We start from the raw sequence: 17,300 nt of genomic DNA, 5'->3' as shown, positions 1-17,300 counted from the left end.
TCACAAAATTCCTAGGTGATTTATGGGCTAACCTTTTGAGCCTTTTAGTTTTAATCATTTTAACACAAAGATATATAAAATTGCTATATCTTCCTTCATTAGTTAATGATACAGTAACCATTGGTTAAACATTAGGTCATAAGGTAATAATTCTTATTTATATGCCTTTCTGTTGAACTGACTGGATGTGGGACCTTGTGCAAGGGGCTTAGTCTCTCTAAGACTCTTAGAGACTTAGTCTCTTAGTCTCTGCTCAGCCTTCCTGTGTGTGGAATGGGGTGATGCTGGTGGTGAGGAGTATTTAGCATACACGACTGCTCTGAAGAAGATCAGAAGGTTTCAGTGTCAAGAGGCATCAGTCAGATAGATAGATGTGTATCACGTTGCTGATGTGCATAGAGTCCTTACTTAGGGGCTCTGTCCTCAGGGGTTCTGTGCTGCATCCACATGCATTAGAAGTCTCTCCTCACTCTTCTGGTCATTAATTACTTCCTTCTCAAAGCCAGCTGCGCTGGTTGTAGCGTCCTGATCTCCTGAGCAAGCAAGTGCACCTACATAAAATGCACAGCAAACACAGAGGTAAAGAGAGGTCATGGCTGCCTTCTCCAGGGCCAGTGTCCTGCGCTGGAATGCCTCCTTCCCTGCCCAGCATCCTTTGATGTTGCCATGGCATTTACCACCTCATTGTTCCTACCAGCCTGTGTGCTGTGATTTCACCCTTGGTTTCTCTCAGGTCACATGTGTCCTTGGGATGGAAAGTGTTGTCATGGTGGGTCAGCATTCTTTCATGGCTTTCCTGGACACACACATTTTTACAACTTTGTAACCTGGGACCTTGTTTTAGTTTCCACTCTCTGGTGCTGATTCTTTGAGGATATTTTCAGTGATTACACTTATCATGCTGAGAATGTGAGAGCATTGGGCTTCTTGGTGATGATAAAGCCAGGCTTTAGCATATTCTGAAAATAACCTTAATGCTATGAAGAATGATATGTGAATGATTTTCCCTGATGATATTACTGTAGATAATTTGAAAGCATGTTTACTTTTTTAATTGGTACATTTATTTGGATAAATCTCTAAAATTTCATATGGTATCATGATGGACACAAGATTTTTCTCATGTAATATTATGTGCTGTGCAGTTGTGTTTGGAGAATCAATCCACAATCTCTGTACTGATTTGACTGAACAATATGTTACTTGTCATATCATGAAATATTATTTATAGGCATTAGGACATTATCAACATCACATTAAGATAGTCACTGAAGACGAAGTGGATAGAGTTGAATTGTAAAGCTCAGTTAAAGATCCTGTGCTCCTGAAAACTGCCATCTGGGTCAGGAATACGAGATACTGTATAGTGAGAGAAGTGCTAGAATTCATTGGGAAAATTGATTTACGGAATTTATCTCCAATAAAACTCAGTTTTATTGTAATGCTGGACTTCAGCCAGCATTTGATAAACTGTGCAGAACAGACACTGGAAGTGTTTTTTAGGAACGTGTTTTGATGGGCTCTTTTATTGCAAGTTTGAGAGTGAATGTGTTTATCATGCAGAAGTACAAATCCTTATCTGCATCTGTGACAGCAAAGGAGAAACTTGGGGATTGTTATTTGGGTCTTTTTTGTTCCTCCATGACAGTTTTTTCAAGAACAGTGAAAGCCTTATTTGAATTTTCCTGTAGTTTATACCATTCTAGTCAGACTCATTAAGTTTTCTCCTCTGCAAGTGTTCTCCATTCTGTGGCTTATTCTATTCTTCTCCAAACTTGGGAGGAATGTTGGGTAGTTATTAGCCTTCATTTCTCTCTCTGTGGCCTGTGAGGCCAAGGCACATGAGGACTTAGCCTGTTCTTTGTGGAGTCTGTTTAAACTGCTCTGGAGCCATGGTGATGAGTATTCTCCTTTTGGGCCCATTGAAGAGTGTGAGAGGAAGGTTTTCACACCCTGCCTGACCTCATCTGTCCACACTAATGATCATAGAGGCAGTGACAACACCATTTCTGAGCACCTTAGGGTTGGATTTAAGGTTTGCTTGATGCTATACTTAGGTTCCTAACCCTGTGTTTTGCTTCTGCTCCATGTATTCTACCTATGTGGAGTATATTTTTAGGTCATACATCACACACATGCTTGCTCCCCACCACTCCCTAACAAGTATGGTTTTCAGCATAAAACGTCCTTTGAAAATTGAGGGAGGGACCAGGGTAGTCTAGAAACTGCAGATCTGGTTTTGATGCTTAAAGCCTCCTGGTCCCATGCCCCCACTTGGAAACAGTGCCACAGCTGAACTCCTTAGTTTTCTGATTCTTTTAGTGAATATTTGAATACATCTCCTGCTAGCTGGTGCCTTAGGTGCTGGAGGAGAATGCTTGAATGCCATGTGGCCCCAGCTCTTTAGGGACCCTCTTCTAATACTGAGCTGCGTTAATTGACCACTGTGATCTCATCTCCCTTATAATTTCCTGAACTATCTCTAGGTCCCTAGAAATGTTTCATTCCAGTTTTTAAGTCTTATGGTGAACAGCAGTGTTGTGTTTACACATCTGAGTTATTACTTACTCTTAGACACTGATTCTAATATAGAGTTCACAGTGGATCTCCTTCATGACAATACTCAGGGTTTTGGTTTAAATTCATTTCCTAGTATTAAAATTTTCACACTCTCTAAATTATTTTTGATAATAATTTTAAAAGGCATGTTATCTGCTTTCAGACAGCCTACTGATACCACGTGCTTTTTTGTCATTTAGAATATTTTGTCTTTGCTTAGGTGTTATTTCCCTTGGTTATGAATACATAGGAGAATCTGCTTTTGACTCTAGCATTGTGCTGGTTTCTGAGGGGAAGAGGAAAGAACATGGTTCTTTCTCATCCTCATGATTCTTCCACTTCTGACTGGGCTGTTGACAGTAACAGCAAGGAGGAGGAAAACATAATGGGGCAAGAAATTTGGGTGTATCCATTTTCTTTTTAGTTATAGGAGTTGTTTGTGTCCCCTGGCCCTCCATGCACTATTTCTTAGCAAGGTGCACATTATTAGCATGCTCTTCAAAAGTATTTTTAGATACCCTAGACAGAAAATTGATAACATTCCAGGTGTGAAAGCTCATTTCTCTCTTTCCTTTCTTTGGCATGGATGTTTAAAGACCTCGGTGGCTTTCTTTAATTACAAAGTACAATCTGAGTAACTTAACTGAATCCACCATGATTGGCTGGGACAAACTCATTCGGATCTTCTGTCTACACCCAGGCCTCCTGGTGGGGCTGTGGAAGGTAAGGTTGGAGTCCCTGCCTGCATGGTGCCATCTCCCTCCCAACTCCACATTTACTCATCATTGTGCAGGATGCCAAATGTGAGGTCCCTGTGAGTGTCCACTAACCTGGAAACCTGTTTTACGCTCTTACCGACTTCATTTTTCCAGCAAAATGACCCTCTGCTCTGTGGAGGCTACTCTGCTGTTTTGCTGTCCAGGATTACAGGCCACCTGTTCCTGCCTGCATGTTTTTGTTCGCATTCTCTCTTCCACGTCATGGGAATCGCCCCCTTTCTCTTCCAGTCAATACATGCTCTGTTCTCCTCCTCTCATATCCTGTGTTGGCCAGAGTGTCTCTTACTCTGTGTTTAACCCAGGCGGCACATGTGTGTCTGATCCCAAGCATGTGATGTTGAATGTAATCTGCCCTTCAGGATACAGTGTCTGAAAACTTCTCCTTTCCCACTTGATGAGGTTTCCTTTCTCATGGGGTGAGGCTGTTGGCCAGTTCCCTCCTCTGGGGTTACTTTCTAGGCAGGCACTTTAGTGAAGAGCGTAACAGTGTGATGTTTCTCTGTACACCAGTTGTGTGGGCATCTGTGGCTGTGGTCTGTGGGTGTTTTAAGATAGAAGTTTACAAATGTGATTCTAAATTATGACCAGACAGAACCAAGATATACAGCATCATCCTCTCATCATCCTTTGCAAGCAGCCAGTTTTTCCATCCCTCCCTCACTGTGTGAGGGTGACTTTTGGCCCAGGCAGCACTTGGCCTGCTAAACATTTCCTGGACTTGAATTCATCAGTCTGTTGGCCCACATAGTTACGAGGACCCTCCTCTGGCAGGCTACTGGAGAGAGGTGCCTTGGATTGACCATTGTGGGTTACCCACACCAGACAGTGTCTGCTGTGAGTTTGGGGAGAAATGGATATCTGTTCCTCTACAGTCATATTTTATACTACTTAACCTGGTGGGTGAAACTCTTCATCCCCATTGGCTTTGCCAAGTCAAGTGGGTACTCAAGAGATGAATGTATGCCACTAATGCTAAGTATTTGTGGAATTAATCTTGTATATGTGAAGGTCTTACCAATATCATCTTTATCTTGGTAAAGAGTTTGAAAGGACCTGGAGCTAACATATATTTTCACAATTGTGTGTAATAGAGTGATTTGACATTTCACAAGTGCTAGGACGTTAATCCTTTTGGTATTGCATGCTCTGCATATTTGGGTGAATTGTCCTGCTCTCAGTATGACACATAAGTCTTATTGGGTAGTAATAATGTATTAGCAGTAATAATGCATTCGTACTGTGGTGATCTTACAGTTGTAAGAAACGGCATCTATCTGTAACGTGAATGTGCTGTGATCTTCACAACGACCTTGTGAAAAATTAATATTTCAGTTGAAAAATGTATTCTTTCTAATTGACTTTTCAGAGGGAGGAAGAACTGGCTTTTGTTATGGCAAATCTTCATTTCCATCACCTTGTGGAGAAGAGCACATTAGGCTCAGCCACTGTGTATGTATTTATGTGTGGGTGTATTAAATTTTTGACAGTAAATATAAAGGATTAGAAGTTGATACCATCTTAATATCCTGAGAGTAGCTACAAAGATATTCTGTTTTTAATCAGTAGACACAAGCCAATAGGCATAATTACTTAGCTGTTGCTAAAATAATTGGATTATTCATGAGTACATATTTGCTTTATTTGTTCTGGGTTAAGGATTATGTCCCTAGTAGAATGTTATTTATGGGGGCAGGATAGCTTCATTACTGCAAGATGCCAGTGCATCAAGATGTTTCCTGTTCTTTGCATTAATGTGAGTTTTTATATCTTGCAAGGCACACAGACCCATGGCCGAATTGGGTCTGCAGATGTGTTTTGCTTGGTCAACATAGTACGTGTCTTTTAATGACTTTGAAGGTCTTGAGGTGGGCAATATGCTTTTCATTTCACTTCTGCTTTTACATTCATTTTTAAAATTATTATTTGAAAAGCTCCTGAATGCTTTTGAGTTTGTTACTTTACGTAGTAAGGTTTTTCTTACTGAATAAAACTTTGTTCATCATAGCTTTGGGTCTCTGCCTGGTTCCTGATCTATAGGTCTGTTGTTTGGTGCATTTTCCTGTTGAGCAGCTCCATTCTCTGGTTACTGAGACCTCTGAGGGGCAGAGTTGTCTTTGCCGAGCTGCTATCCTAGGCAGATCCCAGGAACGTATTCATCCGTGATCATCTTGTGGATACTTACAGAACTCACTCCTTTGCCTGTTTTTATATAAGTTGGTGAAAGGAACACAAAGCAATTCTTTTGAGTTCCTAGTGTGGAAGGCTATTGGGAACTCTGTAGAGGATTGATAGAAGCTGGTGTTTGGACAGATGTTAATTTTTATTAAGGAGTATTTTCAGTTTAAACATTTTATCTCTGGTTGACAAATGTGTGTATGTTTTGTTTTGCTTTCTTTAGCCCCTACGAGCTACCTCCTCATACTCCTCTTTTGGATGACAACCCGGAGTATGGACTACATGGCTACCAGCTGCATGTTGATATGCACAGCGGTGGAGTTTTCTACCTGTGTGGTACATTTCGCAATCTCTTTACCAAGAAAGGTGAAACTAATTGACTTTTTGTTTCAGTATGAAATTAAAAGGTTAGAGACAATAAGGGACCTATTTTTATATTTGAGTTAAGAATTGTCTCTTCACTGATCATCTGTTGGCACTCTGTCTTCTCATACCCACACCTCATTCTAGGACTTGTGAAATACCATGGCCAGATCTAGTCTCTTTAGCTTCGGGCTCCATCTCTTTCATTACCACCTCTCTACCTTCTGGAATATTCTCTACTCATGTTTTCTGATGATACTTTCCTTACTATTTTGCCCTGCTGTGCCTCTTCCTCTTACCCCAAACTTCTTCCCTTCTTTCTCAAAGGAATTTGGTAAGCTTGCCCACAGGGCCAGTGTAGCACCTGTCCAGGATAAGAATGAAGGGAAACCACCCTTCTGTATATCCTGCATCCATGTTTACCATGCTCACTAAAACTGAGACGGAGACTGGAGTAGGCTGAGAGGGAGGAGGCTCAGTTGAATGAAAGGGAAGAAGGAATATAGAATGCCCCCTGTTCTGCTTTGTCTTCTTGTTTCCTCTCGGTTTCATTTGTCTGTGTCCTGTAAACATGGAGGTTTGATGTACAGAATCATATAGATACAAGTTTAACATTTTAAAAAAAAGATTTTATTTATTTATTTGAGATAGTGAGAGATAGCACAAGGATGTGGAGGGGCAGAATGAAAGAGAGAATCTTAAGGAGAGTCCCTGCTGAATACGGAGCCTGATTCAGGGCTCAATCCCAGGACCTCAGGATCATGACTTGAGCCAAAGACAGATGCTTAACAGACTGAGCCACCCGGGTGGCCCTCAAGTTTAACATTTTTGGTAGTAGTGTTTTATAGGGGAAATTTAATACTTTATTTGTGAATTCTCCAACATTCTTTCTTCTAATAGTTTTGACATCCATTACTAATCTCTACCTGAATCAATTTCTTTCAGAGTTTAGAAAATGGTGATTTTCTAATTATGTCAATATTTATACATTTATTAACTGAAATTTTATAAAGAATTTCCACACATCAACTGGTGAACTTCTGTAGTGGCAGGATAAATGCTCTAATCCTTTCTTTTCTGACCACCAATGCTCAGATTAAGGAATTGATGTTATCATCACTTCCTATGGTGGAAATTATTTTGAGTGCACACTCTTCTTGTTGTTTAGGTCATTGTGGACTCTGCGTTTTTAATTTATTTAATAATTTATAGACAATTACAAACATTATTCTTTTTGAAGCTAAAATTGTCCTTAGTTTGATCAGTGGGCTCTACTTCAAGCTGGCTTCTGTGCTTGTTTGATATACCCCCATTGGTCTTTGAGTCTTTGCTTTTTGACTCAAGATTTCTAGGTTTTTCTATGCTTGTCGACTTTTTTATTAGAATCATTTCAAATGTATATTTGACATTCATCTGAAGTGAATTGACATCTTTGTTGTTGACTTGTCCTACCCAATAATGTGGTATGTCTCATTTAGTTCAAAAATACTTACGTGTCTTTTAGAGTGTTTCAGAATTTTCTTCATACTAGTTTTGCACATTTATTGGTAAGATCTTTAGTATTTCATCTTTGTTATTTCTCTCCCTTTGTATCTCCCAGTTGTTGTAATGTTTAATGCAGCTTTGGTCTCAGGCCACTCCTGATTTCATAGAGTAGGTTGCGAAGTATTCATACCTTTTGGATTTTTTAGATTTTACTTAGAATTGGTGGTAATTCCTCCTTAAAATGGTTGGTGGAATTCCCTCAGGAAGCCATCAAGGCCTGAAGGTTTCTTTGTGGGAAGGTTTTTAACTACAGCTTCAATTTCTTTTATAGATATAGGACTACTTAGATTATCTATTTATTCTTGAGTAAGCTTTGGTATTTGTGTCTTTTAAGACATTTGTCTAAATATTAATTATATTGAGATTGATCCGTGGTTGAGATTTTTGGCCTGCTCATTCTATTATAGATTTCTCCATGAATGTTTACCAAATGATGGGCATCTATATGCATTATTTTGTTGAGATTGCAAAAATGATGTTTCCCTAGTTACTTCATTCCTTGTATGCCTATTATGTAGGATCCTTCTGTAAATAAGAGTTTTCTCTTATCAACTGTTTAGTTAACTTAAATATAATTAATACAGGAAGGGCAAGGTACATGCTTGAGTCTTTCTATTTATAGTGATTAATGCTCTAACAGTCTTCAAAGATGACTTAGAGGGTTTTTTTGGGGGGGAAGGGATATTATTATGAACTCCTAGATTAGAAAATGTATTTTATGTATTTTGGTCTATTTTCAGTCATTATTTCTTTTATTGTTATTGTGATGCTCAAATTGTCATCTTCTCCTGTGTTCCTTTGACATGACTCTAGTCATCCTTGGTAGCTTGCTTGTGCTCTTACATGACCAGATACCTAAGCTCATCTTGTCTGTTTCTTGCACAGAGGTGGAACTGTCATTTTTCTGAGGAGCTGTGCTTCCTTTAGTTCCCACTACACTATGGTATTTAGAAACCATAATCTGGACCCTGGAGATGCACCTTGCCCTTGGGTTTTCATTTCTTTTAGGGTTTTCGGTGGTTTTCTTGTATCTAACAAGTTTGTAGGTTTTATAATGGGAAGAAATCAATCATGCTTCATTAAAGGAAAGATTTTAAGGTTTTTAATTAACTACTTTGAGTAAATACTTGAATATGTTTTCTCATACTGGAAATCTTTGTTCCAAACATCAAAATCTATAATAATTTAAAAACAGCAATATTGTTACAAATAACCCATTGAACATCCTTTTAATTAGGATTTTCCTATAGCTCACTATGGGCTTAAGATACATCATGCCAGAGAGTTAAGTCACCTGAAATAGTTCTTCTCTGTGTGATTATGCTACCACTTAGACATAGAATCAGAGTGATTTGTTTCAGTTGATCTTTTTATTTTTCAGGATTGCTTTCCTTTTATTTTTACATTAAAAAAATTACATCCCACATTTACATGGTTTATAGTTGAAACTATAAAACAAGGAAGTTCAGAGAGGTTTACTTCTATCCTTGTCCTTCATCCCTGTTCTCTCTGATCCTCCAAAGATGATTCTGGATATTGGCCTTTGGTTTATTCTTTAAATGCTGTTTTCTGAATATATGCTATACATCAATGTATGTCTATTTCTCCCAGTGTTTTTTAAAGAGACATACTATAATCCTTTTTAATTTCCTTGCTTTTCCCCTGTTAGTAATATATTCTGGAGATTACTCTTTAGAATGACGTAGAGATTTTTCTCATTCTCTCTTTTTTAAACCATCTGTAGGTGGGCAGTTTGTTAATGGTTTCCTTCTGTGGGTTCCAGTCTTTGCTGTCACAGTAAATAAATAGCCTTCTTCATACATCCTTTTATATTTTGCCAGCTTGTCTTTGGAATACTTTTTTAGGGGTAGGGTCGCTAGGTCTAAGGAAAATGCACAATAATTTTGAAAGACACTGTCCAATTCTTGTTTATGAGGGGGTATTTCTAACTTAATAGGAAGTTAAAGCATTTTATTACTGGGGATGTTCTAGGTTTGTATTATATGGTCATACAAGGCAGTTTAGTTAATAAACTTTCTATTCCTAAATTAGTCGGATTTTTTTAAAAAATTGGGAATGGTTCTTAAATGTCAGATACATCTTTGGGCAACTATTGATAATCATATGATTCTGTCTCCTTTATGCTATTAATGTATAAAATGCTTCAGTGTATATTCTAATAGTAAGCATCCTGGAACCTCTGACAGAAGCTTCTCATTATGTATGCTTATTTCTAAGCTACTGGTTTCAGTTATTTGGTATTTAGTGTTTTTCCATTTATACTCACAGATTATTTATAGTTTTGTTTTTAAAAATCTGTTTCTGATCTGGTTATAATCAGGTTTTCTACTTTTCATTGAATCATTTTTTAGTATTTATATGATTTCCTAGAAAGTCATCTGTTTTCTTTAGGTTTATTTTGATCTTTTTTTTTAGCTTTTTGAGTTGGCTGCTTAGATTGTTTAATTTTCAGGGTTTCTTATTTTTCTTCAGTGCTCTTTCTGCAGATCTTGGAGTCTGAATCAGGAAAGAACTGGAAGGTGATCTAGAGAGTGAGCCCTCCTGGGCTGGACTGCACTCTGCTCAAGGGTAGAGATACTGTCCTGGGAACAGTTCTCTCAGTTTTATGAAGGCATGAAAGTTCTGCCTTTCTTCTCGGTACTTCAACCCTTTTAACTTTATTATGTTATTTGAAATAGAGAATAAAATCTCATCCCTTTTTCTGGTATATCCTATTGAGGGTGCTACTAATGTGCAGCGGTCTATACCTAGGGTACAAATGCGTGTGCCCTCTGGCTAGTGTTAATTGAGGACGTCCTAGCTTTCAGTTTTTCTCATGAACATGATCTGTGCTCTCAAGAGCCTGTGCTGGGTCCTCCAAGGATTAGATCTTTTAGGTGGGATCTTAGATGGGTATGTAGAACTTCAGAGGAGAGGACTTACCCTCTCCTAGTTTTAAACAAATACAGCGTAACCTTGATGAAGCTTCGTGTGCATTCCTTATACAAGCAGTGCCCTTAATAAGGAAGACGATAGTACACAGCAGACTTGTGGGCGCTCATTATAGGTTCTTACTGAATGTTTTATATTTATATTAATTATTCAACTTAATCTTCACAGCAAGCCTGTGAGTTGGGTAATATTTTCTCTCGCGTGTTACTGGTGAAGTGGCTGGAACTGGTCTTGTAGGTCAGTTCTCTAATTACATGCAGCCCACGCATGGCAGAGCCCCATCTGCACCTGCACAGACCAGTCTCCCGAGTGCGGGTCTGAAACACTGGGCTGCACTGTCTTCTGTATATCTGTACTTTCAGGGGCATGCTTCTAGAATATGTGTCTTGTGTGTATGACTCGGTCTGTCTTTTCAAAGCGTTTGCATCATAGAGCGATTAGGAAGGGCCTTTCTCTGCCAGCTCGTGGGGCGGCCCGTAGCCACTGTTCTGTTAGTGCTGATGGCTCACAGGGAAGGCCAGATGATTATCCATGACTGAGAGACTGAGGAACATGAAGGAGGATGGGAAGCTGAGATGGGGATAGCTCACTTTTCATCTGTTTTCACAATTAGAAAACACATTTCCACGGTGAGAAGACAGCGCAACTGAGACACGTTTCCTCTGCATGTGGTTCTGTGATGAGGAAGCAGCAGAGGGCGCCGCCGCCATCAGCTTCCTCTCACATTTTAGAAAAGTACAAACCAGAATGTCCTTTGCAGTTTTTGAGAAACTCTCCTGTGGTACCATGTGGTATATTTAGTAAATTCTGGCTACGTCATTGCAGTTGGGAACGACAGCTCTTTGCCCTGTGTTTTAAGAACACTTTCTCTCTCTGTCAAGGATAAAATGCTTTATCATCATGTCCCTGGTGTTGAGGTGGCTCTATCCACTGTTTGTCATTAGTGAGACCCGAGAAACCTGCCTGATTCTAACGAGGCCATCTGCAGGGAGTGGCAGGAAGTAACTGGGACAAGGGAGGATTTATTTATCTGATTCATTCATCAACAAATGATTATTGAACATGTGTGCTGGACACAGGGCATAGATGTGTCAGGCATGGTGCCTTTCCTCCTCAGGTTGGTGCTGAGCCAGGTGACAGGCACATGTGGGGCTCTAGGGATTCTGGGCATCCTCAGGAAGGGCAGACCAAGAGCAGTTGGGAGTGGGGTAGAGTGACCAGAGCAATGTTCATAGAGGTCACTGGAAAGGGGTCCAGACCGGTTAGTAGGAGTCATGGGGCATGGAAAGGGTACAGCTTTAAATGTGACGTAACTTACAAACAGAGCCTGAGTTTGGTGATTGTATAGAGTAATTTCCAGCATTCCATCTTAAAATAAGAATTCTGAGGATGTACCAATTTAGTCCACAAATTCATTGTAGTTTTATTAAAAAATCCCAGTGGGAATTTATGATATATCTTGCATAGACATACTCATGTGCATATGGAATGGCTGACAAAATTTTTGTTTTAAAATTTTAATTGTGAGATAAGTTCTTTTCTATGTATGATGTGTGTACAGACCATGCAAAAAACAGTAAAACCCATGTAGCCATTACACGGTTTAAGAAATGGACCGTTGCCAGGGACTTTGAAGTGCCCTGTGTCTCTCCTTCTGGTTCTGTATATTGTGTTAACCACTGTTGTGTGTATTAACTGTTCCCTTGCTTTTCTCTTATTTTTTTGTAATTAATCTTCTTTGTATTGTGCACTGACACTGAGAAATGCATAAGACAGGTTATCATAAAGCAGACACTTGTGTGATCACCATCCAGATCTTGGTTAAATTTTGAAGATGGATAGTTAAAGGGGACTGGCCTTTGCTCATTTAAACACACTGACCGATGGTGTATGGTGCCCCTAAAATGAAGCAGAATAGCTATGCACTTCTCTCGCAGCTCCAGAGTCTTTTAACAGATTATTCTCAGAAATGTGAGGCTCACAGCACAGCAATTACCAGCTGTTTTAATGAGTTATACCATGATATACCTGTGTATCTGAGTTATCTTCATCCTTTGGAGGATGTGTATGTTTCTTTAGAGCATTGGTGTAGAATATGTTGTATAGAATCATTTGTCTCAGAGTGGCTGAGAGGATCTTTAGAATTGGCTCTACAGGAAATATGCATAATCAGAGGATTCATGCCATGTTTAGACTCAGCACAAACCCAGTGAGATATCAGAGTGAGCACCGGCCAATTGAGATGCTCTACCTCTCTGTCACAGTATTTTCTCTGAACAAGATAGCCCTTTGTTCTGTTTTCTTGACTCTGTCTCATGGACTTTGCTACACGGTCCTTTGGATTTTATTATTATTATTATTACAACTTACTGAAAAAAAAAAGCAGAAGACCCTGGTTAGTTCTTGTGCCTTGAGTGAGATTCCTGATACTCAGAAGGGATCGGGCCAAAGCTCTCTCAGTGGGAGATACCCAGGATGAGCAGTATGTCGGCAGCCCACAAGCAAGGCCCCTGCATTTGGCAGGGCTGTCCTCCTCATCCACTCGAGGCCATACCTCATGCTCCTTGACTTTGGATCCCAACACTGGTCTGGTGAGCTGAGTTCTTAGGCTAGTGACTGCCCAGCCCTGCTGTATTCTTCACCTGCCTTCACCCTTTCACATCAGAGCAGGCATTATTCCAGTGTGCTCAGGAGTAGACTGGGGCCTCATTTTATAAGATATTGCTCAAGCTTCCAGACATTATTCTCTCCCAGCCAGACACTGTATTGAGGGGTAGGACTTTCTGCCTCCCCTACCTCCTAGTGAATAAAAGATCTGTGTCCTTTCTTCTTTCCCTAAAGGTTTGATTCCTTCCCCTTGGAACTCTGTCATATTCCTCCCCCAAGAAACCTGGAAAGTTTTCTCTTTGTATTTTTATGTGCTCTGCCACTTTGACAAGTCATGACTAGATTCAGAGTTTTCTAAAAAGGATCCATATTATCTCTCTTCAAAGAAAAATTTATGATCCCTGTACTTGCACATACTTGCTACCTGCTTCTTTGTGTATTGTTATTAACATCCAGCTAAAAGGCGGTTTAGGAGAAGAAGTATTTTTGTCACCTGACATGGATTTATGAGAGGCAAGGGGTGGGAAAGATAAACAATGAGGCAAATACCAAAAGAGGGGTTTGTGAATGAAACTGTGAGTTAAGCTTGTAGAAGTGCCTGCTGTGTGTTTATCTGTGTCCTGTTCTTTGGGAAATGTGGATGCGCTGCTGGCATTGGGTCCCGGAACCAACCCCAGGTTCTGTGACTCACTGGGAGGAGCTCGCAGGACTTAGGATATAATAGTATTAGTGGCTACGACTTATTACAGTGAAAGACTGCAGAATGAAATCGGTAAAAGGGAAAAGGTATGTGGGGAGGGACAGAGGAAAGCCTTCTGCAGGGCAGTCACCTGGGATGAGCATATTTTCTCCCAGAATGAATTGTGAAAACACGTGAAAGTCTGTCTGCCTAAGTTCGTGTAAAGACTCAATGCCCAGATTTCTTAGTGGTGACTTGTCACGTAGGCACCCTCTGTTTGGCACTGCCAGCCTCCCAGACCCCCAGAGGGAAGGATGTTGAGCATAAATCACGTGGTTGATACAAGCTGTTTGATGCAGTGAGCCACTTGTGTGGGTTAGGAAACATGAGGTGGGAACACATCTGGAATCCAGGTGCCAGGCTAGCTAGACCAGTAGGCCTCCCTGAGAGTAGACTGTTCTGGGGCTGCGGTGCTGACTGCTCCATTCCATGGTCTGTGAGCGCTTCTGTGAGAGTGTGGCACAACCTGGAAGGAGCATGCAGGAGATAGTGCAGCTGCAGTTTTGAAGTGTAAATAGAGCTTGAAAAAAGGCATGATCAGCAATGCAAAGTATGAGGCAACATGTATTTTTTGATCTTTGTATCAAGCTAATTATTACCAACTTTCAGAAGCTGAATGAAGGGGGTTTTGCCTAGGACAGCAGACTGTAACCTTTTTAGCAGGATTGGAAGGGAAAGTGATAGAAGCAAAGGGAAAGGATTTTTAACATGTGCTCTTCTGTCCTTTGACTTTTTGAGTTGTTATAAAAATGCATTTAAAACCTAATGTCTTTTTATTATAGAATTTGAAAATTCTGAATATATAGAAGTTTATAAAGAAGCAAATAAAAACTACCAAGGACAACCTTTGTTTATATTTTGATCCATTTTCAGATATACAGCTATATTTCTATCCGTGGACCACATTTTGTGAACAGTGCCACACTCTGGTTTTTCCCTTTACTATTACATGGTGGGCATTTCCCATGTCACTGAATTGTTTTAGCAAATTTGATCTTGAAAAAAAAAGTTATATGGCCTCCCATTGTTTGGTTTTTATCATGATCTATTGACCCACTCATCCTAATAGGCATCGGTCTCAGTTTTTCATGATTGCAGTGCTATTGTGATGAGTGTTATTTTGTAAAATGTTTGATGATTTGAAAGGTGAAAGTGACATATGATTGTTTCACATCTGCATGTCTTTGAATATTAATTTGAATACAGCAGAGGTGGGTGGTGGGTAGTCTGTGTGTGGGGGCATTGTCACAGGACCCACCTCGCTGCCGTCCCTCACCGGCACGTGGCTGTGGACACTGTCAATGTCCTTGCTTGCAAAGTGTGGCCACGTCAAAGCCTGCCTTCCAAGGTGTCTGAGGGCCAGGGTGGTAATAGAGGCACCTCCAGGAGGCTTGGCCTGTACTGCTGCCCGTGAGGCTTGTTTTTATATTTCTCCTTTAATTGAATTTCCATGTGCTTGTTTTGTTGGTCCTGTTGTTTCTACAACTTCTAGGAGTTGTATTCATTGAAAATATTTTCTCCATTTTGTATTTTGCTGTTTAATTTAGTGTATATTGTTTCTGAATTGCTTTGAGGTTTTCAGTTATATGTAAACATAAAACGTACAAAGCCTATGGATTCCCAAACCCTTCCCTCTTAGGACTCTTTCTGTTGAGAATCGATGCCCCTTTTGTTTCCGTACCAGGCGAGAAGATATTTCAAGCTTTACTTGTATATATTTTTAACTTTGTTTATTTATCTGTATACCAGTGTGGGGCTTGAACTCACAACCCCAAGATGAAGAGTCACATGCTCCTCTGACTGAGCCAGCTCAGTGCTCTCTTATTTTGTTATCAAATTATGTGTCCCTCCCCCAATATAAAATTTCTTACTAATGAATTTTTCCCTAAGTTTTCTCTGTTATTTTAATCTAGTTATTCTTTTAGGTGTATTTAATAATCACTCAGCCAGATTTTAAAATACCTCGTTTGGATTTTTTTAAAGATTTTATTTATTTATTCAGGAGAGAGACAGAGAGGCAGAGACATAGGCAGAGGGAGAAGTAGGCTTTCTGTGGGGAGCCTGATGTGGGACTTGATCCCGGGCCCTGGAATCACACCAAGCCGAAGGCAGATGCTGTGCTGCTGAACCACCCAGGTGTCCCTCTCATTTGGATTTTGATCAGATTTGCATTAAATGTGTATGTTAATTTGGAAGGCATTGATCTCTTTTCTATTTAGAGTTTCAGATGCTCTCTCTCCTTTAAGTCTCTGTCACTGCTCTCGGGAGTAGTGTTCTCTGTGTGGACCTGCCAGTCACTGATACTCCATTTTTGTGGTGCCGTTGTGAGTGAATTCCTTGAGATTATGTTTCTGTGATCTGTTAGATTCAGGCTATATCCTACAGAGTTTCTGCAGTATGCTCTTCATTAAAATACTGATTAAATAATACATGTGCTGTACTTAACTCTGTAAGACACAATAGGAAGTGTTGAGGGGAGAAGAAGAAGGTATGGGTTTCAGAAACTTCTTTTCCCTCCAGAAAAGTGGGGTTTCAGCTATTCAGCAGTAGAACCTGATAAGCCCAGATGACCTCTGTTTAAAGAAATTCTACTTTTAAAGTTTTAATAGTTTGTTTCGAATATTTTTCATAGGTAGCATGTTATCTCATTTTTATAGTTGTGATTCCAAAAATAAATGACTTGTTTCCTCTGTTGATACTAATTGCTTTCTGTGTTTCTAGGTCGATTATTCTCTCTCAGCATTTATCATAACAGGAAGACATTAGAAATAGTACAGTCCTGAGTGGTGATTACCTATGAAAATTAGAACAGATAACTCCTCACAGCATCTTCCAGTGGTTGTTAGTACGTTTTTCCTATTCTGTCCGTCTGGTGACCCATTATGAAAAATCAGCATTATAGATTACTGTTCGCAGAGCAGGAGAACCCAGATCTCCATACCTTTTAATGCCAGAGCTCTTCAAGAGTGTACTTCAACAGTACTCCACCTGGAAACAAGGCCACGTGATTGTGGGACGTGGTACAGATGTGCAAAATGAAACTGTAGGGTTCCTTGTTAAAAATGCAAGGATTTCAAAATGGCAACAACAGAGCCCAGGCTGCGCCCCTGAAGTGGGCCCTGCAGAGACACAGCTTGTGTGAGGAGCTGCCTCAGGCTCCCGAGGCCTCCCTGCAGCTTCTCTTCATCTGCTGGTCTGGACTCTGGCTTCTGTGTGACTTTTGACCTCAGAGATTTATTTTTGTCTTTCTGGTGATTTGCATTTTAAATATCATTTAAAAGGAAGGGTATGAAGTCTTTGTTTATATTTTCACTTTCAAGGATATTGTTTAAATAATACATTTAGCTTTTTTCATAGATTTTTATTAAGGCAATTGTGAAAATAGAATCTTAAAACAAGCAGCTGGAGGCAGTTACATCTAATAAGAAATGTAAGAAATGGGTTTTCTCATTTTTTTCCCCCAGGGTGGAGTTAGTGGTTAGAACCTGAGCTTGTCAGGATATTGAACTTAGGGCCGCCTCTGGGGTCACCAGCATGTTACCATCTGTGGTTCCTGTGCCTTCAACACACCTCTTTGGGTT

General features: G+C 40.0%; 1 protein-coding gene across 5 annotated transcripts in view; it reads left to right on the top strand.

Annotated features, from left to right (window-relative positions):
• FBXO15 (F-box protein 15) overlaps positions 1-17,300 on the top strand; it is a 47,749-nt gene that overhangs the window by 14,738 nt on the left and 15,711 nt on the right. For all 5 annotated transcript variants that reach the window (XM_041739871.1, XM_041739870.1, XM_041739869.1 and 2 more), the window contains 3 exons: positions 3,156-3,282; positions 4,705-4,787; positions 5,737-5,879. In XM_041739871.1, coding sequence (XP_041595805.1) covers positions 3,156-3,282; positions 4,705-4,787; positions 5,737-5,879 — 353 coding nt within the window. The remainder of the gene's footprint in view (positions 1-3,155; positions 3,283-4,704; positions 4,788-5,736; positions 5,880-17,300) is intronic.

The sequence above is a fragment of the Vulpes lagopus genome, chromosome 24, assembly GCF_018345385.1.
Source record: "Vulpes lagopus strain Blue_001 chromosome 24, ASM1834538v1, whole genome shotgun sequence".
NCBI lineage: Eukaryota > Metazoa > Chordata > Mammalia > Carnivora > Canidae > Vulpes > Vulpes lagopus.
Note: the sequence above shows the minus strand (reverse complement) of the source record. Positions and strands in the feature narration are given on the sequence as shown.